This window comes from Bombina bombina, chromosome 1, assembly GCF_027579735.1.
Source record: "Bombina bombina isolate aBomBom1 chromosome 1, aBomBom1.pri, whole genome shotgun sequence".
In the NCBI taxonomy this organism is placed as follows: Eukaryota; Metazoa; Chordata; class Amphibia; order Anura; family Bombinatoridae; genus Bombina; species Bombina bombina.
The window spans coordinates 487,888,060-487,913,084 of NC_069499.1; the positions used below are offsets into that span (position 1 = coordinate 487,888,060).

General features: G+C 41.5%; 1 protein-coding gene across 1 annotated transcript in view; it reads left to right on the plus strand.

Annotated features, from left to right (window-relative positions):
* NCKAP1 (NCK associated protein 1) overlaps positions 1-25,025 on the plus strand; it is a 472,154-nt gene that overhangs the window by 376,674 nt on the left and 70,455 nt on the right. The window contains exons 22-24 of the mRNA XM_053698543.1: positions 19,541-19,671; positions 19,866-19,963; positions 21,296-21,389. Coding sequence (XP_053554518.1) covers positions 19,541-19,671; positions 19,866-19,963; positions 21,296-21,389 — 323 coding nt within the window. The remainder of the gene's footprint in view (positions 1-19,540; positions 19,672-19,865; positions 19,964-21,295; positions 21,390-25,025) is intronic.

Genomic DNA, 25,025 nt, shown 5'->3' on the forward strand with positions numbered 1-25,025 from the left:
AGCCAAAATGAACCCTTGTCAGCGTAAGCGTGGCTGCTCTGTTTTAGTTACTGAAGAGCATGACGACGCTGATATTAATATCTCTGAAGGGCCCCTAACCCAATCTGAGGGGGCCAGGGAGGTTTTGTCTGAGGGAGAAATTACTGATTTAGGGAACATTTCTCAGCAGGCTGAATCTGATGTGATTACATTTAAATTTAAGTTGGAACATCTCCGCATTTTGCTTAAGGAGGTATTATCCACTCTGGATGATTGTGAAAATTTGGTCATCCCAGAGAAACTATGTAAAATGGACAAGTTCCTAGAGGTGCCGGGGCTCCCAGAAGCTTTTCCTATACCCAAGCGGGTGGCGGACATTGTTAATAAAGAATGGGAAAGGCCCGGTATTCCTTTCGTCCCTCCCCCCATATTTAAAAAATTGTTTCCTATGGTCGACCCCAGAAAGGACTTATGGCAGTCAGTCCCCAAGGTCGAGGGAGCGGTTTCTACTTTAAACAAACGCACCACTATACCCATAGAGGATAGTTGTGCTTTCAAAGATCCTATGGATAAAAAATTAGAAGGTTTGCTTAAAAAGATGTTTGTTCAGCAGGGTTACCTTCTACAACCCATTTCATGCATTGTCCCTGTCACTACAGCCGCATATTTCTGGTTTGATGAACTGATAAAGGTGCTCGACAGTGATTCTCCTCCTTATGAGGAGATTATGGACAGGATCAATGCTCTCAAATTGGCTAATTCTTTCACTCTAGACGCCACTTTGCAATTGGCTAGGTTAGCGGCTAAGAATTCTGGGTTTGCTATTGTGGCGCGCAGAGCGCTTTGGTTGAAATCTTGGTCGGCTGATGCGTCTTCCAAGAACAAGCTACTAAACATTCCTTTCAAGGGGAAAACGCTGTTTGGTCCTGACTTGAAAGAGATTATCTCTGATATCACTGGGGGTAAGGGCCACGCCCTTCCTCAGGATCGGCCTTTCAAGGCAAAAAATAGACCTAATTTTCGTCCCTTTCGTAAAAACGGACCAGCCCAAGGTGCTACGTCCTCTAAGCAAGAGGGTAATACTTCTCAGGCCAAGCCAGCTTGGAGACCAATGCAAGGCTGGAACAAGGGAAAGCAGGCCAAGAAACCTGCCACTGCTACCAAGACAGCATGAAATATTGGCCCCCGATCCGGGACCGGATCTGGTGGGGGGCAGACTCTCTCTCTTCGCTCAGGCTTGGGCAAGAGATGTTCTGGATCCTTGGGCGCTAGAAATAGTCTCCCAGGGTTATCTTCTGGAATTCAAGGGACTTCCCCCAAGGGGGAGGTTCCACAGGTCTCAGTTGTCTTCAGACCACTTAAAAAGACAGGCGTTCTTACATTGTGTAGAAGACCTGTTAAAAATGGGAGTGATTCATCCTGTTCCATTAAGAGAACAAGGGATGGGGTTCTACTCCAATCTGTTCATAGTTCCCAAAAAAGAGGGAACGTTCAGACCAATCTTAGATCTCAAGATCTTAAACAAATTTCTCAAGGTCCCATCGTTCAAGATGGAAACCATTCGAACTATCCTTCCTTCCATCCAGGAAGGTCAATTCATGACCACGGTGGATTTAAAGGATGCGTATCTACATATTCCTATCCACAAGGAACATCATCGGTTCCTAAGGTTTGCATTCCTGGACAAACATTACCAGTTTGTGGCGCTTCCTTTCGGATTAGCCACTGCTCCAAGGATTTTCACAAAGGTACTAGGGTCCCTTCTAGCGGTGCTAAGACCAAGGGGCATTGCAGTAGTACCCTACCTGGACGACATTCTGATTCAAGCATCGTCCCTTCCTCAAGCAAAGGCTCACACGGACATTGTCCTGGCCTTTCTCAGATCTCACGGCTGGAAAGTGAACGTGGAAAAGAGTTCTCTATCCCCGTCAACAAGGGTTCCCTTTTTGGGAACAATTATAGACTCCTCAGAAATGAGGATTTTTCTAACAGAGGCCAGAAAAACAAAACTTCTGGACTCTTGTCGGATACTTCATTCCTTTCCTCTTCCTTCCGTAGCTCAGTGCATGGAAGTGATCGGGTTGATGGTAGCGGCAATGGACATAGTTCCTTTTGCGCGCATTCATCTAAGACCATTACAACTGTGCATGCTCAGTCAGTGGAATGGGGACTATACAGACTTGTCTCCAAAGATACAAGTAAATCAGAGGACCAGAGACTCACTCCGTTGGTGGCTGTCCCTGGACAACCTGTCACAAGGGATGACATTCCGCAGACCAGAGTGGGTCATTGTCACGACCGACGCCAGTCTGATGGGCTGGGGCGCGGTCTGGGGATCCCTGAAAGCTCAGGGTCTTTGGTCTCGGGAAGAATCTCTTCTACCGATAAATATTCTGGAACTGAGAGCGATATTCAATGCTCTCAAGGCTTGGCCTCAGCTAGCGAGGACCAAGTTCATACGGTTTCAATCAGACAACATGACGACTGTTGCGTACATCAACCATCAGGGGGGAACAAGGAGTTCCCTAGCGATGGAAGAAGTGACCAAGATTATTCTATGGGCGGAGTCTCACTCCTGCCACCTGTCTGCTATCCACATCCCGGGAGTGGAAAATTGGGAAGCGGATTTTCTGAGTCGTCAGACATTGCATCCGGGGGAGTGGGAACTCCATCCGGAAATCTTTGCCCAAGTCACTCAGCTGTGGGGCATTCCAGACATGGATCTAATGGCCTCTCGTCAGAACTTCAAAGTTCCCTGTTACGGGTCCAGATCCAGGGATCCCAAGGCGGCTCTAGTGGATGCACTAGTAGCACCTTGGACCTTCAAACTAGCTTATGTGTTCCCGCCGTTTCCTCTCATCCCCAGGCTGGTAGCCAGGATCAATCAGGAGAGGGCGTCGGTGATCTTGATAGCTCCTGCGTGGCCACGCAGGACTTGGTATGCAGATCTGGTGAATATGTCATCGGCTCCACCTTGGAAGCTACCTTTGAGACGAGACCTTCTTGTTCAGGGTCCGTCCGAACATCCGAATCTGGTTTCACTCCAGCTGACTGCCTGGAGATTGAACGCTTGATTTTATCGAAGCGAGGTTTCTCAGATTCTGTTATCGATACTCTTGTTCAGGCCAGAAAGCCTGTAACTAGAAAGATTTACCACAAAATTTGGAAAAAATATATCTGTTGGTGTGAATCTAAAGGATTCCCTTGGGACAAGGTTAAGATTCCTAGGATTCTATCCTTCCTTCAAGAAGGATTGGAAAAAGGATTATCGGCAAGTTCCCTGAAGGGACAGATTTCTGCCTTGTCGGTGTTACTTCACAAAAAGCTGGCAGCTGTGCCAGATGTTCAAGCCTTTGTTCAGGCTCTGGTTAGAATCAAGCCTGTTTACAAACCTTTGACTCCTCCTTGGAGTCTCAATTTAGTTCTTTCAGTTCTTCAGGGGGTTCCGTTTGAACCCTTACATTCCGTTGATATTAAGTTATTATCTTGGAAAGTTTTGTTTTTAGTTGCAATTTCTTCTGCTAGAAGAGTTTCAGAATTATCTGCTCTGCAGTGTTCCCCTCCTTATCTGGTGTTCCATGCAGATAAGGTGGTTTTACGTACTAAACCGAAACCAGTTTCAAAGAAGGAACGTTTGTTGCACAATTTGGATGTTGTTCGCGCTCTAAAATTCTATTTAGATGCTACAAAGGATTTTAGACAAACATCTTCCTTGTTTGTTGTTTATTCAGGTAAAAGGAGAGGTCAAAAAGCAACTTCTACCTCTCTCTCTTTTTGGATTAAAAGCATCATCAGATTGGCTTACGAGACTGCCGGACGGCAGCCTCCCGAAAGAATCACAGCTCATTCCACTAGGGCTGTGGCTTCCACATGGGCCTTCAAGAACGAGGCTTCTGTTGATCAGATATGTAGGGCAGCGACTTGGTCTTCACTGCACACTTTTACCAAATTTTACAAGTTTGATACTTTTGCTTCTTCTGAGGCTATTTTTGGGAGAAAGGTTTTGCAAGCCGTGGTGCCTTCCATTTAGGTGACCTGATTTGCTCCCTCCCTTCATCCGTGTCCTAAAGCTTTGGTATTGGTTCCCACAAGTAAGGATGACGCCGTGGACCGGACACACCTATGTTGGAGAAAACAGAATTTATGTTTACCTGATAAATTTCTTTCTCCAACGGTGTGTCCGGTCCACGGCCCGCCCTGGTTTTTTTAATCAGGTCTGATAATTTATTTTCTTTAACTACAGTCACCACGGTACCATATGGTTTCTCCTATGCAAATATTCCTCCTTAACGTCGGTCGAATGACTGGGGTAGGCGGAGCCTAGGAGGGATCATGTGACCAGCTTTGCTGGGCTCTTTGCCATTTCCTGTTGGGGAAGAGAATATCCCACAAGTAAGGATGACGCCGTGGACCGGACACACCGTTGGAGAAAGAAATTTATCAGGTAAACATAAATTCTGTTTTTTATTCACCCATTTCTTAGCACTTTAAGGAATGCATGATAAAAAAAATAATAAGAGCAAACAGTAAAGTTTTAACAAATGCAAAAATTGGTTCAGGTAGTTAGTAATACTTTAATCAGTTGTCAACTGCTCCCTGGTCTATCCCCTCACGTCTTTATATGAAAGCTTTCTATATAAAAAAAAAGTATTCAGTATGACATTAGATATACACATACAACATGTAAGCTATGCTTGGTAGAGACTTTGCTTTGCAGGTGTGCAACTAGACTTGCAGACCTCATAAGTGACCCATATCTGCCATCATTCTGTTGTCAATGAAATAATCCCCTCATAAACCGCGATATGTCAGGCCTTTCTCCCACCTGCTCCCAGCACAAAGTACCATCTAGCTACAGGAGGCTTTACCTCTATGGGGTAAACAAAACGCGTGACTAAATCTGAGGCGCATGGAACAGGGTACTCCACATCTACTTTATATGTAGTACTGTATAACATGTAGCTTGATGGAGCCCTGACCGGAGAATGCCCTTTGTACATACCTAAGTAACTCCCCCCTCCTCCGATGTCGGGCATCTCAGTCTCTGCTATCTAGCCTGCTTTACCATCCCCAGCGTACTGCCGATCACTGATTGACAGCACTGGGGTCAAGAGCAGCAAAGGGATGGGAGGGAGCCCGTTTAAACACAATAAAAGTTTGTGAAGGCTGGCCTGCTGACAAAAATCACACAGCCCTGCAGGGAAAATTCAGCACTTTCCTCAAAATGAACGTTAGCTCTGCCTGTAGCAAAATAACACATATTAAAATCACTAAGTGGCAAACAAGCTTGTGTGCTCTGAAGAAACGGTGAGCTCTGGCTGCCCTGCTGGCCTACCCTTAAAAACGGCCCTCCCTAGAGTCATCTAAATATTTAAGAATAGAAAAAATACGGCAGGCTCTCTTTCCCAAATTGAAGATAAAAAGTAAAAATTTATTAAACAACGTTAAAAGGTTATACAGACATGGCAGTAAAAACTTAGCAGGTAATCTTACATGTTTCGCGCCCCCTACAGGCGCTTAATCATAGATCTGCTGATACAGGGTCCCTTCGTTCATCAAAATCTAGATTCTCTGAGGCTGACTGCGTGGAGATTAAACGCTTAGTCTTATCCAAGAGAGGGTTTTCTGAGAGTGTTATCGATACTCTGGTTGAAGCTCATAAGCCAGTTACTCGTCGTATCTACCATAAAGTGTGGAGGACTTACTTGTACTGGTGTGAAGAGCGTGGCTTTTCTTGGCATAAGGTTAAGGTTGCCAGAATTGTATCTTTTCTCTAGGATGGTCTGGCCTTTTCGGCTAGTTCCCTAAAGGGACATATATCGGCCCTGTCGGTGTTACTGCACCAAAGATTGGCTGAGCTTCCGGATGTGCAGTCCTTTAAGTCTCTGGCTAGGATCAGACCCGTGTTTAGATCTGGGGCGCTCCGCTTTGGAGCCTCAATCTTGTTCTTAGTGTTTTACAGCAGGCTCCGTTTGAGCCTATGCATACTGTTGACATTAAATTGTTATATTGGAAGGTTCTTTTTTTGTTGGCTATTGCCTCTGTGCGCAGAGTTTCTGAGATTTCTGCTTTACAATGTAATCCCCCTTATCTGGTTTTTCATGCTGATAAGGCAGTTTTACACACTAAACGTGGGTGGTGTCGAATCGTAACATTAATCAAGAAATTGTTGTTCCTTCCTTGTGTCCTAATCCTTCTTCAGCGAAGGAACGTTTGCTTCACAATCTAGATGTGGTTCATGCCTTGAATTTCTGTCTTCAGGTTACTAAGGAATTCAGACAATCTTCCTCTTTGTTTGTCATCTATTCTGGGAAGCGTAAGGGGCAGAAGGCTACTAAGACTTCTTTATCCTTCTGGTTGAGGAGTGTCATCCGCTTTGCTTATGAGACAGCGGGACGACAGCCTCCTGACCTGAGAGGATAACGGCTCATTCCACTAGAGGGATGACTTCCTCTTAAAAGCCCAAGAACGAAGCCTCAATGGATCAGATTTGTAAGGCCTTCCTTACACACTTTTTCTAAATTTTACAAGTTTGATGTGTTTGCTTCAGCTGAAGCAGCTTTCGGGAGAAAAGTTTTGCAGGCTGTGGTGCCCTCAGAATAGGGTCTGCCTCTTTTTCTGTTCCCTCCCGTTATTCATTTAGTGTCCTCTGGAGCTTGGGTATAGTTTTCCCAATAGTAAGGAATGAAGTTGGGGACTCTCCCTACCTTATGGAAGGAAAACATAATTTATGCTTAGCAGATAAATTCCTTTCCTTCCTGGCAGGGAGTGTATGAGCCTGCCCGTAATTTTTTTTTATATATTTCTTCTTCTGGCACCTTTTATACCCTGATGTTTCTTTTCCTTTTCCTTGTTCCCTCAGCAGATAGGGGATAGGGGAAGTGGGAGGGATTTTTAAGCCTTTATCTGGGGTGTTTTTACTTCCTCCTGGTGGCCAGGTTTTGTATTTCCCAACAGTAAGGTATGAAGTCGTGGACTCTCTCTGCCAGGAAGGAAAGGAATTTATCTGGTAAGCATATATTATGTTTTTAAAGCTGTAGTTTTTAAACCTGTCAATTAGGTACATATGTAATTAGCCTTGAGAAGTCAGTAGGGTGCATGCCAAGTTCTGAGAATTAGAAATCACTCAAATTTCAGAGCTAAATTACATAAAAGGGTGTAAAATAAATAATGAAAATTATATTGCAAAGTTGTTTCATTATGCAAATTAAACATAAAACAATATCAAGGTGTTTGCTTTCCACTTAAGTATATTTCTCTTACATGGTGTATCCAGTCCACGGATTCATCCTTACTTGTGGGATATTCTCAATCCCTACAGGAAGTGGCAAAGAGAGCACACAGCAGAGCTGTCCATATAGCTCCCCTCAGGCTCCGCCCCCCCCCAGTCATTCTCTTTGCCGCTCTAACAAGTAGCATCTCCACAGGAGGGTAAAGAGTATGTGGTGTTAGATTTGTAGTTTTTATTTCTTCAATCAAGAGTTTATTTTAAAATAGTGCCGGTTTGTACTATTTACTCTGAGGCAGAAAGTGATGAAGATTTCTGCTGAGAGGAAAAAGATTTTAGCATGTTGTAACTAAAATCCATTGCTGTTTCCACACAGGACTGTTGAGTACCGGGGAACTTCAGTTGGGGGGAACAGTTTGCAGGCTTAACTGCATAAGGTATGCTCAGTCACTTTTTTTTCTAACAAGACTTGGTAATGCTAGAAGACTGACAGAAATCCCCATGTGGGAAGGTAAGTCATATTCTGAGACTCAGTATAGAAGGATGGCTTAGTTAAAGGGCTTAAATCACTGGTGGACACTGTTATGGGGAAAATCGATTATTTTTTACTATAATCTGACATTTGCACAAGTGTTTATTATGTTTGGAACACTTTTTAGGGGTTTTATACGCCTGGCATAATTTTAGACTCCTAATTTGGCTTAGGTAGGCCCCACAACTCCGGAGTGAAGATGGAGGGGGCCTAATTTTCGTGCCTCAATTCCGCAGTTCTTTTGCAAGACAGCTTCATGCAGCTTCACATGTAGAGTCCAGAGATTGCGGGAGGACTACAGGGAGGCTTATTTTCGTTCCAAAACTAATCCCCAAGGAAGCTTCAATTTGCTCCGGTTTGGGCAATAAGGGGTTAATTGGCTTGAAACTTGGTGTGCAATCATTTCAAAGCATTAGGATCATATGGTGTAAATTTCATAAAGATCGGATGTTTTTTTGAGATTTGGTAAAAAAGTGTGTGCTTTTTATTATTTAAAGGCACTGTAACGTTTTTTCAAAAAGTGTATTTTTCTGTATTTGAGTGCTATCTAAGTCTGTCTAACATGTCTGAGCCTACAGATAGACCTTGTTCTATGTGTTTAAAAGCCATGGCGGTACCCCCATTGCATTTGTGTTTAAAGTGTGCTAAGGTATCTAAACATTTTAATGACCATGCAGTGACACTTAAAAATGTAGCCCAAGGTGATTCTTTGACGGAAGGTAATGAGGATAGTCCTCCTTCCTCTCCCCATGTGTCGATACCAGTTACGCCCGCGCAAGCGTTGCCTAGTACCTCTAGCGCATTGTGCCCTATTACATTACAACAATTAGCAGCAGTCATGGATAATTCCCTTGCGGCATTTCTATCCAAACTGCCAGTTTTTCCAAAGTGATAGCTCAGTTTTAAGAACAGAGGATGAGCAATCAGAAGCTTTGGATGATTTATCTGTTGTGCCCTCACAACACTCTGAAGTGGCAGTGAGGGATGGTCTGTCCAAGGGAGAAATTTCTGACACAGGAAAAGTTTCTCAGCGGGCAGATTCAGATTCCTTAGCGTTTAAATTTAAGCTGGAACACCTCCGCGTCCTGCTTAAGGAGGTTTTAGCTACGCTGGATGATTGTGACCCCATGGTGGTCCCAGAAAAATTGTGTAAAATGGACAGGTTTTTAGAGGTCCCTGTATACACTGATGCGTTTCCGATCCCGAAGAGGGTGGCGGATATTGTGACTACGGAGTGGGAGAGACCAGGTGTACCTTTTGTTCCCCCTCCTATCTTTAAGAAAATGTTCCCCATAAATGACCCCAGGCGGGACGCGTGGCAGACGGTCCCTAAGGTAGAGGGAGCAGTTTCAACACTTGCTAAGCGTACAACTATACCAATAGAAGACAAATTGTGCTTTTAAAGATGCTATGGATAAAAAATTGGAAGGTTTGCTGAAGAAAATGTTTGTTCAGCAAGGTTTCCTTCTTCAGCCAATTGCCTGCATTATTCCTGTAACTACTGCAGCGGCTTTTTGGGTTGAGGCGCTGGAGGAGTCGCTCCAGAGGGAGACTTCATATGACGAAGTCATGGATAGAATTCAGGCTCTAAAGCTGGCGAATTCTTTTATCACAGATGCCGCTTTCCAATTAGCTAAGTTAGCGGCAAAAGATTCTGGTTTTGCCATTATGGCGCGGAGAGCGCTTTGGCTCAAATCATGGTCGGCTGACGTGTCGTCCAAAACAAAATGACTAAATATTCCTTTCAAGGGAAAGACCCTTTTTGGTCCCGAGTTGAAAGAAATTATCGCGGATATCACTGGGGGGAAGGGCCATGCCCTCCCGCAGGATAGACCGTTTAAGGCCAAAAACAAGGCTAATTTTCGCTCCTTTCGCAACTTCAGGAGCGGACCTGCTTCAACCTCTGCTGCCGCAAAGCAAGAGGGTAACGCTTCACAGCCCAAAGCAACCTTGAAACCCTTGCAGGGCTGGAATAAGGGTAGCCCCCGATCCGGGACCGGATCTAATAGGGGGCAGACTTTCTCTCTTTGCTCAGGCTTGGGCAAGAGATGTTCCAGATCCCTGGGCATTAGAAATTGTGGCTCAGGGGTATCTTCTAGAATTCAAGGACTCTCCACCAAGGGGAAAGTTCCACATTTCTCGTTTGTCTTCAGACCAGACAAAGAAACAGGCGTTCTTACGCTGTGTAGAAGATCTTCTAAAGATGGGAGTGATTCACCCAGTTCCAATTGCAGAACAAGGACTGGGATTTTACTCAAACCTGTTTGTAGTTCCCAAAAACGAGGGAACTTTCAGGCCAATCCTGGATCTAAAAATTCTAAACAAATTCCTCAGAGTTCCATCTTTCAAAATGGAAACCATTCGGACAATCTTGCTGATGATCCAGGAAGGTCAATATATGACTACCATGGATCTAAAGGATGCGTACCTACATTTCTTTCATGTAATTAGCAAGAGTCCATGAGCTAGTGACGTATGGGATATACATTCCTACCAGGAGGGGCAAAGTTTCCCAAACCTCAAAATGCCTATAAATACACCCCTCACCACACCCACAAATCAGTTTTACAAACTTTGCCTTCCGTGGAGGTGGTGAAGTAAGTTTGTGCTAGATTCTACGTTGATATGCGCTCCGCAGCAGGTTGGAGCCCGGTTTTCCTCTCAGCGTGCAGTGAATGTCAGAGGGATGTGAAGAGAGTATTGCCTATTTGAATTCAATGATCTCCTTCTACGGGGTCTATTTCATAGGCTCTCTGTTATCGGTCATAGAGATTCATCTCTTACCTCCCTTTTCAGATCGACGATATACTCTTATATATACCATTACCTCTACTGATTCTCGTTTCAGTACTGGTTTGGCTTTCTACTACGTGTAGTTGAGTGTCCTGGGGTAAGTAAGTCTTATTTTTGTGACACTCTAAGCTATGGTTGGGCACTTTTTATATAAAGTTCTAAATATTTGTGTTTAAACATTTATTTGCCTTGATTCAGGATGTTCAATATTCCTTATTTCAGACAGTCAGTTTCATTATTTGGGATAATGCATTTGAATAATCAAATTTTTTCTTACCTTAAAATGTGACTTTTTCCCCTGTGGGCTGTTAGGCTCGCGGGGGCTGAAAATGCTTCATTTTATTGCGTCATTCTTGGCGCAGACTTTTTTGGCGCAAAAAAATTTCTTTGTTATTTCCGGCGTCATACTTGTCACCGGAAGTTGCGTAATTTTTGACGTTTTTGCGCCAAAAGTGTCGGCGTTACCAGATGTGGCGTCATTTTTGGCGCTAAAAGCATTTAGGCGCCAAATAATGTGGCCGTCTTTTGGCGCTAAAAAATATGGGCGTCATTATTGTCTCCACATTATTTAAGTCTCATTGTTTATTTGCTTCTGGTTGCTAGAAGCTTGTTCACTGGCATTTTTTCCCATTCCTGAAACTGTCATTTAAGGAATTTGATCAATTTTGCTTTATATGTTGTTTTTTCTATTACATATTGCAAGATGTCTCAGATTGACCCTGAATCAGAAGATACTTCTGGAAAATTGCTGCCTAATGCTGGATCTACCAAAGTTAAGTGTATTTGCTGTAAACTTGTGGTATCTGTTCCTCCAGCTGTTTGTAATGAATGTCATGACAAACTTGTTAATGCAGATAATATTTCCTTTAGTAATGTTACATTACCTGTTGCTGTTCCATCAACATCTAATACTCAGAGTGTTCCTGTTAACATAAGAGATTTTGTTTCTAAATCCATTAAGAAGGCTATGTCTGTTATTCCTCCTTCTAGTAAACGTAAAAGGTCTTTTAAAACTTCTCATTTTTCAGATGAATTTTTAAATGAACATCATCATTCTGATTCTGATAATGATTCCTCTGGTTCAGAGGATTCAGTTTCAGAGGATGATGCTGATAAATCTTCATATTTATTTGTTCTTTACTTAAAGAAGTCTTAATTGCATTAGAAATAGAGGAATCTGGTCCTCTTGATACTAAATCTAAACGTTTAAATAAGGTTTTTAAATCTCCTGTAGTTATTCCAGAAGTTTTTCCTGTCCCTGATGCTATTTCTGAAGTAATTTCCAGGGAATGGAATAATTTGGGTAATTCATTTACTCCTTCTAAACGTTTTAAGCAATTATATCCTGTGCCATCTGACAGATTAGAGTTTTGGGACAAAATCCCTAAAGTTGATGGGGCTATCTCTACTCTTGCTAAACGTACTACTATTCCTACGGCAGATAGTACTTCCTTTAAGGATCTTTTAGATAGGAAAATTGAATCCTTTCTAAGAAAAGCTTACTTATGTTCAGGTAATCTTCTTAGACCTGCTATATCTTTAGCGGATGTTGCTGCAGCTTCAACTTTTTGGTTGGAAGCTTTAGCGCAACAAGTAACAGATCATAATTCTCATAGCATTGTTAATCTTCTTCAACATGCTAATAATTTTATTTGTGATGCCATCTTTGATATCATTAGGGTTGATGTCAGGTATATGTCTCTAGCTATTTTAGCTAGAAGAGCTTTATGGCTTAAAACTTGGAATGCTGATATGTCTTCCAAGTCAACTTTGCTTTCCCTTTCTTTCCAGGGTAATAAATTATTTGGTTCACAGTTGGATTCTATTATTTCAACTGTTACTGGGGGGAAAGGAACTTTTTTACCACAGGATAAAAAATCTAAGGTAAATTTAGGTCTACTAATCGTTTTCGTTCCTTTCGTCACAATAAGGAACAAAAGCCTGATCCTTCCCCTACAGGAGCGGTATCAGTTTGGAAACCATCTCCAGTCTGGAATAAATCCAAGCCTTTTAGAAAGCCAAAGCCAGCTCCCAAGTCAACATGAAGGTGCGGCCCTCATTGCAGCCCAGCTGGTAGGGGGCAGATTACGATTTTTCAAAGAAATTTGGATCAATTCGATTCACAATCTTTGGATTCAGAACATTGTTTCACAAGGGTACAGAATAGGCTTCAAGATAAGGCCTCCTGCAAGAAGATTTTTTCTTTCCCTTGTCCCAGTGAAGGCTCAAGCATTTCTGAAATGTGTTTCAGATCTAGAGTTGGCTGGAGTAATTATGCCAGTTCCAGTTCTGGAACAGGGGCTGGGGTTTTACTCAAATCTCTTCATTGTACCAAAGAAGGAGAATTCCTTCAGACCAGTTCTGGATTTAAAAATATTGAATCATTATGTAAGGATACCAACATTCAAAATGGTAACTATAAGGACTATTCTGCCTTTTGTTCAGCAAGGGCATTATATGTCCACAATAGATTTACAGGATGCATATCTGCATATTCCGATTCATCCAGATCACTATCAGTTTCTGAGATTCTCTTTCCTAGACAAGCATTACCAGTTTGTGGCTCTGCCGTTTGTCCTAGCAACAGCTCCAAGGATTTTTACAAAAGTTCTCGGTGCCCTTCTGTCTGTAATCAGAGAACAGGGTATTGTGGTATTTCCTTATTTGGACGATATCTTGGTACTTGCTCAGTCTTCACATTTAGCAGAATCTCATACGAATATTGTTTCTTCGAGAACATGGTTGGAGGATCAATTTACCAAAAAGTTCATTGATTCCTCAGACAAGGGTAACCTTTTTAGGTTTCCAGATAGATTCAGTGTCCATGACTCTGACAGACAAGAGACGTCTAAAATTGGTTTCAGCTTGTCAAAACCTTCAGTCTCAATCATTCCCTTCGGTAGCCTTATGCATGGAAATTCTAGGTCTTATGACTGCTGCATCGGACGCGATCCCCTTTGCTCGTTTTCACATGCGACCTCTTCAGCTCTGTATGCTGAACCAGTGGTGCAGGGATTATACAAAGATATCTCAATTAATATCTTTAAAACCGATTGTACGACACTCTCTGACGTGGTGGACAGACCACCATCGCTTAGTTCAGGGGGCTTCTTTTGTTCTTCCGACCTGGACTGTGATTTTAACAGATGCAAGTCTTACAGGTTGGGGAGCTGTTTGGGGGTCTCTGACAGCACAAGGGGTTTGGGAATCTCAGGAGGTGAGATTACCAATCAACATTTTGGAACTCCGTGCAATTTTCAGAGCTCTTCAGTCATGGCCTCTTCTAAAGAGAGAGTCGTTCATTTGTTTTCAGACGGACAATGTCACAACCGTGGCATATGTCAATCATCAAGGAGGGACTCACAGTCCTCTGGCTATGAAAGAAGTATCTCGAATACTGGTATGGGCGGAATCCAGCTCCTGTCTAATTTCTACTGGTTCATATCCCAGGTATAGACAATTGGGAAGCGGATTATCTCAGTCGCCAAACGTTACATCCGGGCGAATGGTCTCTTCACCCAGAGGTATTTCTTCAGATTGTTCAACTGTGGGGACTTCCAGAAATAGATCTGATGGCTTCTCATCTAAACAAGAAACTTCCCAGGTATCTGTCCAGATCCAGGGATCCTCAGGCGGAGGCAGTGGATGCATTGTCACTTCCTTGGAAGTATCATCCTGCCTATATCTTTCCACCTCTAGTTCTTCTTCCAAGAGTGATTTCCAAGATTCTAAAGGAGTGCTCGTTTGTTCTGCTGGTGGCTCCAGCATGGCCTCACAGGTTTTGGTATGCGGATCTTGTCCGGATGGCCACTTGCCAACCGTGGACTCTTCCGTTAAGACCAGACCTTCTATCGCAAGGTCCTTTTTTCCATCAGGATCTCAAATCCTTAAATTTGAAGGTATGGAGATCGAACGCTTGATTCTCAGTCATAGAGGTTTCTCTGACTCTGTGATTAATACTATGTTACAGGCTCGTAAACCTGTATCTAGGAAGATATTATCGAGTCTGGAAGATTTACATTTCTTGGTGTTTTTCTCATCATTTTTCTTGGCATTCTTTTAGAATTCCTAGAATTTTACAGTTTCTTCAGGATGGTTTGGATAAAGGTTTGTCTGCAAGTTCCTTGAAAGGACAAATCTCTGCTCTTTCTGTTCTTTTCCACAGAAAGATTGCTAGTCTTCCTGATATTCATTGTTTTGTACAAGCTTTGGTTCGTATAAAACCTGTCATTAAGTCAATTTCTCCTCCTTGGAGTTTGAATTTGGTTCTGGGGGCTCTTCAAGCTCCTCCGTTTGAACCTATGCATTCGCTGGACATTAAATTACTTTCTTGGAAAGTTTTGTTTCTTTTGGCCATCTCTTCTGCTAGAAGAGTTTCTGAATAATCTGCTCTTTCTTGTGAGTCTCCTTTTCTGATTTTTCATCAGGATAAGGCGGTGTTGCGAACTTCTTTTAAATTTTTACCTAAGGTTGTGAATTCTAACAACATTAGTAGAGAAATTGTGGTTCCTTCATTGTGTCCTAATCCTAAGAATTCTAAGGAAAGATCGTTGCATTCTTTGGATGTAGTTAGAGCTTTGAAATATTATGTTGAAGCTACTAAAAATTTCTGAAAGACTTCTAGTCTATTTGTTATCTTTTCCGGTTCTAGGAAAGGTCAGAAGGTCTCTGCCATTTCTTTGGCGTCTTGGTTAAAGTCTTTGATTCATCATGCTTATGTCGAGTCGGGTAAAACTCCGCCTCAAAGGATTACAGCTCATTCTACTAGGTCAGTTTCCACTTCCTGGGCGTTTAGGAATGAAGCTTCGGTTGATCAGATTTGCAAAGCAGCAACTTGGTCTTCTTTGCATACTTTTACTAAATTCTACCATTTTGATGTGTTTTCTTCTTCTGAAGCAGTTTTTGGTAGAAAAGTACTTCAGGCAGCTGTTTCAGTTTGATTCTTCTGCTTATAATTTCAGTTTTTTTCATTATAAGATTTAAACTTTGTTTTGGGTGTGGATTATTTTCAGCGGAATTGGCTGTCTTTATTGTATCCCTCCCTCTCTAGTGACTCTTGCGTGCAAGATCCACATCTTGGGTATTCATTATCCCATACGTCACTAGCTCATGGACTCTTGCTAATTACATGAAAGAAAACATAATTTATGTAAGAACTTACCTGATAAATTCATTTCTTTCATATTAGCAAGAGTCCATGAGGCCCACCCTTTTTTGTGGTGGTTATGATTTTTTTGTATAAAGCACAATTATTCCAATTCCTTATTTTTTTATGCTTTCGCAGTTTTTTCTTATCACCCCACTTCTTGGCTATGCGTTAAACTGATTTGTGGGTGTGGTGAGGGGTGTATTTATAGGCATTTTGAGGTTTGGGAAACTTTGCCCCTCCTGGTAGGAATGTATATCCCATACGTCACTAGCTCATGGACTCTTGCTAATATGAAAGAAATGAATTTATCAGGTAAGTTCTTACATAAATTATGTTATTCCTATCCACAAAGATCATCATCAGTTCCTAAGGTTCGCCTTTCTGGACACGCATTACCAGTTCGTGGCCCTTCCTTTCGGGTTGGCCACCGCTCCCAGAATTTTCACAAAGGTGCTAGGGTCCCTTCTAGCGGTTCTAAGACCGCGGGGCATCGCAGTAGCTCCTTACCTAGACGACATCTTAATTCAGGCGTCGTCTTTCCACAGAGCCAAGGCTCATACGGACATTGTTCTGGCCTTTCTAAGGTCTCACGGGTGGAAGTTGAACGTCGAAAAAAGTTCTCTGTCCCCGCTCACAAGGGTTCCCTTCCTGGGAACACTAATAGACTCGGTAGAAATTAAAATCTTTCTGACAGAGGTCAGGAAGTCAAAACTTTTGAATACTTGCCGAGTTCTTCATTCCATTCCTCGGCCTTCTGTGGCTCATTGCATGGAGGTAATCCCTTTTGCCTGAATTAATCTAAGACCACTGCAACTGTGCATGCTCAAACAGTGGAATGGGGATTATGCAGATTTGTCCCCTCAAATACAAATGGACCAGAAAACCAGAGACTCTCTTGTCTGGTGGTTGTCTCAGGATCACCTGTCTCAGGTAAGGAGTTTCCGCAGACCGGAGTGGATCATTGTCACGACCGATGCCAGGCTGTTAGGCTGGGGTGCAGTCTGGTACTCCCTGAAAGCTCAGGGTCTATGGTCTCGGGAAGAATCTCTTCTCCCGATAAACATTTTGGAACTGAGAGCGATATTCAATACGCTCCAGGCATGGCCTCAACTAGCGGAGGCCAAATTCATCAGATTTCAGTCGGACAACATCACGACTGTAGCGTACATCAATCATCAGGGAGGAACAAAGAGTTCCCTAGTGATGAAGGAAGTAACCAAGATCATCAAATGGGCGGAGGATCACTCCTGCCATCTATCTGCAATTCACATCCCAGGAGTAGACAACTGGGAGGCGGATTTTCTGAGTCGTCAGACTTTCCATCCGGGGGAGTGGGAACTCCACCCGGAGGTTTTTGCTCAGCTGACCCAGCTATGGGGCATTCCAGAATTGGATCTGATGGCGTCCCGTCAGAACACCAAACTTCCCCTTTACGGATCCAGATCCAGGGATCCCAAGGCGGCATTGATAGATGCTTTAGTAGCGCCTTGGTCATTCAGTCTAGCTTATGTTTTTCCACCGTTTCCTCTTCTCCCTCGGCTAGTAGCCAGAATCAAACAGGAGAAGGCTTCGGTAATTCTGATAGCGCCTGCGTGGCCACGCAGGACTTGGTATGCAGACCTAGTGGACATGTCATCGGCTCCACCATGGAAACTGCCTTCGAGGTAGGATCTTCTAATTCAAGGTCCATTCAAGCATCCAAATCTAGTTTCTCTGCAACTGACTGCTTGGAGATTGAACGCTTAATTCTAGCTAAGCGTGGGTTCTCTGAATCAGTTATAGATACTCTGATCCAGGTCAGAAAGCCTGTCACCAGGAAAATTTACCATAAGATATGGCGGAAATATCTTGTTGGTGCGAATCCAAGGGTTACTCGTGGAGTAAGGTTAGGATTCCAAGGATATTGTCTTTTCTCCAAGAAGGATTGGAGAAAGGTTTGTCAGCTAGTTCCTTAAAGGGACAGATATCTGCTCTGTCTATCCTGTTACACAAGCTTCTGGCAGCTGTACCAGACGTTCAGGCGTTTGCACAGGCCCTAGTTAGAATCAAGCATGTCTACAAGCCTGTGGCTCCTCCATGGAGTCTAAATTTAGTTCTTTCAGTTCTTCAAGGGGTTCCGTTTGAACCTTTGCATTCCATAGATATTAAGTTATTATCTTGGAAAGTTTTGTTTTTGGTAGCTATTTCTTCTGCTCAAAGAGTTTCTGAATTGTCTGCTTTGCAGTGTAATTCACCCTATCTGGTGTTCCATGCAGATAAGGTTGTTTTGCGTACCAAACCTGGTTTCCTTCCAAAAGTGGTTTCTATTAAGAATATTAACCAGGAAATTATTGTTCCTTCTCTGTGCCCTAATCCAGTTTCTAAGAAGGAACGACTGTTACACAATCTTGATGTGGATCGTGCTTTAAAATTCCATTTAAAGGCAACTAAAGATTTCAGACAAACATCATCTTTGTTTGTTGTCTATTCTGGTAAGAGGAGAGGTCAGAAAGCGACCGCTACCTCTCTTTCCTTCTGGCTGAAAAGCATCATCCGATTGGCTTATGAGACTGCTGGACAGCAGCCTCCTGAACAAATTACAGCTCATTCCACTAGAGCTGTGGCTTCCACATGGGCTTTCAAGAATGAGGCTTCTGTTGAACAGATTTGTAAGGCAGCGACTTGGTCTTCACTGCATACATTTGCCAAATTTTACAAATTCGATACTTTTGCTTCTTCGGAGGCTATTTTTGGGAGAAAGGTTTTGCAAGCAGTGGTGCCTTCCGTTTAGGATTACCTGACTTGTTCCCTCCCTTCATCCGTGTCCTAAAGCTTTGGTATTGGTATCCCACAAGTAAGGATGAATCCGTGGACTGGATACACCATGTAAGAGAAAACTGAATTTATGCTTACCTGATAAATTACTTTCTCTTACGGTGTATCCAGTCCACGGCCCGCCCTGGCAATTAAGTCAGGTTCAAATTTAATTTTGTAAAACTACAGTCACCACTGCACCCTATGGTTTCTCCTTTTTCTCCTAACCGTAGGTCGAAGGGCTGGGGGGGCGGAGCCTGAGGGGAGCTATATGGACAACTCTGCTGTGTGCTCTCTTTGCCACTTCCTGTAGGGATTGAGAATATCCCACAAGTAAGGATGAATCCGTGGACTGGATACACCGTAAGAGAAAGTAATTTATCAGGTAAGCATAAATTCTGTTTTTATATGACTAAGACTTTAAAACAAACAAACAAAAACTCTGTTCCAAGCCCTTTATCACTCACTCTTGAGACAAAGGAGACCTGATATTAAATGTCTGTGAAATCAATTGGTTCGTGTTGTTTAGACCAGGGTTTTTCAACTCCAGTCATTAGGCTTCACAAACAGGCAAGATTTTCAGGATATCTGAACTGGAGACCATGTGAAATCAGCCGATTAGTAAACATGGTGATTAACCTTGCAAAAAATGTATCACTGTTCTTAGCCTATCACCTATACAGTAAGCCATGTGCAAGTGCTTTTACCTGATTAAATATGCACCTTGAGCATATATAAGTGGTGTATGTGCATGCCCGTGGCTTTTGGCGGTGTGCATTAACTATAGCAATGGGCTCATTAATTCTCAAGTGATGATTTTTAAAAATAGATATATTGAAAAAATAATCAAAATTGTATTTTAAGCAAACTGATCCAGTCTCACACACACACACACACACATATACATACACACACACATATACATACACACACACACACACACACACACAAAAAACTTAAATTGGCAACTAGTGAAAAGACATTCTATGTCGGCATTAAAATTAAATCTGATAGGTATGGTAATTGTTCTCTGAAAACTCATTAAATGTGTGCGTGTTTCTTGCAGGTATTTGGAAACATTATTGAGGCAAGTTAGTAATGGACATATAGCGTATTTCCCAGCCATGAAGGCATTTGTAAACCTTCCTACTGAAAATGAACTTACATTTAATGCTGAGGAATATTCTGACATATCTGGTAAGCGCTAAACGTGATGTGTGAATAGTGTGTAATATACGTGTATTTAGTCTTTCGCTTGTACAATGAATACTCATTGATTTAATGATTTGGTTTTATGGGTATATTTGTCCTGTATTTGTCAACTTCTGATTTGTTTCCACATATTCAGAGGATGATTGATTGTTTTTTGTTTTCTTTCTTTTATCTTGCAGAAATGAGAGCACTTTCAGAGCTTCTGGGACCATATGGAATGAAATTTCTTAGTGAAAGTCTCATGTGGCATATCTCCTCCCAAGTGGCAGAACTTAAGGTAATTTGCACCACTAACATTCGCAGCTACAAATCCGAAATTATTGCAATATCCAGGCTTTTTCATTAATCTTTCAGAATTGTGTGGAACTTCCAAATATGTGTAAAAAGCACTAAGGTTCTGCATTTTAACCAACCCTAAATGGTACATAGAAAAAAATAATAAGTGTGATACATGGAAATGACTTTCTGCATTTACCAAGCTTTCCCCCTTTAACGGCTGAAGTGGGTGTTAGAGCCAATAAGAAATGTACCACCTGCACTATTGCAGGAGAAGGAAAAAAGGCCAATGTAATAGGTGAATCAGAATCACACCCCTGGTTCACTCTTTGCATTAGCTTGGCAAGTGATATCCCTGTTGAGAAACTGCTCAGGAGTATTTTGTGCTGCTGCTTAGAGGAGGCGCATCTGCACTGCTGCCAAAGCACAGGCATCACAGCTTCTCATTGGCTATACCTCTCACTCTGTCAGTAAAGAGAAAAAAGGCTTTTGAATGGTGCATCAAAAAATCTCTGCAATATACTTTCATTATTTATTTTGTCCCTTTTTCCTGAAATTGTGAGCACACTCTAGTGACCTATTCATAACTGTTCCAAATTGGCCACAGTAGAGGAGGTAACCTAAGTTAAAACATGGCAGCTCCCATTGTTTTATAGACACTAATTTTGTTAATATTTAAACAGCTAATGAAACTTTTTAAAAAATACATCTACATGTTATTCTCATCTTTTCTTTGAATGCATAATTCTATCTAGCATTTATTTAGTGTTTAATTTCCCTTTAAAATAAGCATTTAACATTAAATACTCAGTCAAGTTTTAAAGGACATTGTACTGTAAATGTTTCTCCCCTTTACGGGGATATCTTTTATTATTCAGATAGAGCTTATAATTTTAACTACTTTCCAAAATACTTCTTTTATCATATATGCATCATTATCTTGGTATCCTTTGTTGAAGGATCTACATGGCACTACTGGGAGCTAGCTGAACACATCAGGTGAGCTAATAACAGATATATATATATATATATATATATATATATATATATATATGCAGCCACCAATCAGCAACTAGCTCCCAGTAGTGCATTGCTACTCCTGAGCCTACCTAGGTATTTAAAAAAAAAAAAAAAAAGATACCAAGAGAACGAAGCAAATTAGATAATAGTAGTACAATGAAAGATTAATTAAAATTCCATGCTGTATCTGAACCATGAAAGAAAAAAATGTGGGTTTCATGTCCCTTTAACTGTATACAAACAAATAATATTACTGCTGACAGAATATAATTAAATGTGGAATTAGGTAATATGAGTTCTTTTCTTTTCTAAGAAACTTGTTGTGGAGAATGTTGAAATTTTAACACAGATGAGGACCAGCTTTGATAAACCGGAGCAGATGGCAGCCCTTTTTAAACGACTATCATGTGAGTAATTTATATATTCATTTATTTTTTACTGCATGCACCAATTTGTAAAGAGCAGAAGTCAAAGTTTATAACTCTCCTGCCAGTGTTCATGGCAAACCTTATATGAGGTGAGTCCTAACAGAAATAAATATAGAAAATGTGATGCACTGAAAATCCATTACACCACACACACACAGATATATTGGGTGAATAGTCATCCTTTGTGACAAAGCTCTACTGGGCATGAGGACGTTTATACATCTCCTCTTTATCTTATAAATATGAAAGTGGTATTAGGTAATTACTGCTAATTAGAAAACACAATATCTATTTAAAACCTGTTGCCAAGAAAATAAACCACTACACTTTTCTGCTTTAAACATTTATTACTAAGCAAAAACCAATAATGTAATATTGTATGTGTGTGTGTATGTATGTTTGCATAAATATATATACAGTGAGGCCTCGGTTTACGAATTTAATTCGTTCTCCGGGTCGTTTCGTATTGCGAAAAATTCGTAAACCGAAACACGTTTTCCCATAGGAATGCATTGAAAATCAATTAATGCGTTCCGGAGGTCCGAAAAAATTCAAATAAAGTGTCCAAAAAATGCTCCAAAAGGCTCCAAAAGGCTTAACAACTTGCTGCAAATGGCTCCAATGTCTCCAAAAGGCTCCACAACTTGCTGCAAATGGCTCCAAAAGGCTTAACAACTTGCTGCATATGACTCCAAAAGGCTCAACAACTTGCTGCAAAATGGCTCCAAAACCTCTCCAACACCTCCACACTGGTACCCAAACTTCATTAATTCAATCATACTTGAGTATGCAGGGGGCACAGGGGCCACTGGTTTCGTATTGCGAAAAATATTCGTAAACCGAGGGGGGCAAACCGGCATTTTGTTTCGTATTGCGAAAAAAATTCGTAAACAGAGTCAATTTTTCTTCAAATTTCGATTTCGTAAACCGAAATTTCGTATACCGAGTCGTGCGTAAACCGGGGCCTCACTGTATATATATATATATATATATATATATATATATATATATAGTGTCATACGGTAAAGCGCTCTCAAATAGTGTCCGGGGTGCACAGCAAGTAGGTACAAACAATCCAAGAAAAGCCAGGCACTCTCCGTTTTCAATCTGCAAAATTTTTTACTAAGTGACGTTTCGGGGTTTCACCCCCGTCCTCAGACTTACATATTGAAAACGGAGAGTGCCTGCCTTTTCTTGGATTAAATATATATATATATATATAATATCTAAAAAGACAAGCGTACAAAAACTCTTCTCATAGTGTAATAAAGTTTAATCCAATATGGCAAATAAAAACGATATATATATATATATATATATATATATATATACACACACACACCCATCCATAGTGGGATCACAAATAAGTTTATATAATATCAGCACACTAAATATCAAAGTTTAGAAGACGAGGTTTATTATTTTTTTAATACAGGGTATTCTTATTGATCAGCATTACTTATTCAGCTGATAATCTCAGCATTAAGAAAACATTTTGTCTATGAGTCCCCCTCAGACCGTTTCTTTGCTGTGTCATAACACTTTGTTATAGTTCTTCCTTCTAATAATTGTTCCTTTTTTTTTTTTGTATATATATATTTCTCCAACATAGGTGTGTCCGGTCCACGGCGTCATCCTTACTTGTGGGATATTCTCTTCCCCAACAGGAAATGGCAAAGAGCCCAGCAAAGCTGGTCACATGATCCCTCCTAGGCTCCGCCTACCCCAGTCATTCTCTTTGCCGTTGTACAGGCAACATCTCCACGGAGATGGCTTAGAGTTTTTTAGTGTTTAACTGTAGTTTTTATTATTCAATCAAGAGTTTGTTATTTTAAAATAGTGCTGGTATGTACTATTTACTCTGAAACAGAAAAGAGATGAAGATTTCTGTTTGTATGAGGAAAATGATTTTAGCAACCGTTACTAAAATCCATGGCTGTTCCACACAGGACTGTTGAGAGGAATTAACTTCAGTTGGGGGAACAGTGAGCAGTCTTTTGCTGCTTGAGGTATGACACATTCTAACAAGACGATGTAATGCTGGAAGCTGTCATTTTCCCTATGGGATCCGGTAAGCCATTTTATTCACAAGGGCTTATTAAGACTGTAGACATTTTCTGGGCTAAATCGATCATATTTACACATATTTAGCCTTGAGGAATCATTTAATCTGGGTATTTTTTGTAAAATAATATCGGCAGGCACTGTTTTAGACACTTTATTCTATTGGGGCTTTCCCTAATCATAGTCAGAGCCTCATTTTCGCGCCGGTATGGCGCACTTGTTTTTGAGAACAGCATGACATGCAGCTGCATGTGTGTGGAGCTCTGATACATAGAAAAGTCTTTCTGAAGGCATTATTTGGTATCGTATTCCCCTTTGGGCTTGGTTGGGTCTCAGCAAAGCAGATTCCAGGGACTGTAAAGGGGTTAAATATAAAAACGGGTCCGGTTCCGTTATTTTAAGGGTTAAAGCTTCCAAATTTGGTGTGCAATACTTTTAAGGCTTTAAGACACTGTGGTGAAATTTTGGTGAATTTTGAACAATTCCTTCATACTTTTTCGCAATTGCAGTAATAAAGTGTGTTCAGTTTAAAATTTAAAGTGACAGTAACGGTTTTATTTTAAAACGTTTTTTGTGCTTTGTTATCAAGTTTATGCCTGTTTAACATGTCTGAACTACCAGATAGATTGTGTTCTGACTGTGGGGAAGCCAAGGTTCCTTCTCATTTAAATAGATGTGATTTATGTCATAAATAATTTAGTAAAAATGATGCCCAAGATGATTCCTCAAGTGAGGGGAGTAAGCATGGTACTGCATCATCCCCTCCTTCGTCTACACCAGTTTTGCCCATACAGGAGGCCCCTAGTACATCTAGCGCGCCAATACTCCTTACTATGCAACAATTAACGGCTGTAATGGATAATTCTATCAAAACATTTTAGCCAATATGCCCACTTATCAGCGAAAGCGCGACTGCTCTGTTTTAGAAAATACTGAAGAGCATGAGGACGCTGATGATATTGTTTCTGAAGGGCCCCTACACCAGTCTGAGGGGGCCAGGGAGGTTTTGTCTGAGGGAGAAATTTCAGATTCAGGAAAAATTTCTCAACAAGCTGAACTTGATGTGATTACTTTTAAATTTAAGTTGGAACATCTCCGCGCTCTGCTTAAGGAGGTGTTATCCAATTTGGATGATTGTGATTATCTGGTCATTCCAGAAACACTATGTAAAATGGACAAGTTCCTAGAGGCCCCGGGGCCCCCCGAAGCTTTTCCTATACTCAAGCGGGTGGCGTACATTGTTAATAAAGAATGGGACAGGCCCGGTGTACCTTTCGTACCTCCCCCCATATTTAAAAAATTGTTTCCTATAGTCGACCCCAGAAAGGACTTATGGCACACAGTCCCCAAGGTCGAGGGGGCGGTTTCTACTCTAAACAAGCGCACCACTATACCCATAGAAGATAGTTGTGCTTTCCAAGATCCTATGGATAAAAAATTAGAAGGTTTGCTAAAAAAGATGTTTGTTCAGCAAGGTTACCTTCTACAACCAATTGCATGCATTGTCCCTGTCACTACAGCCGCGTGTTTCTGGTGCGATGAGCTAGAAAA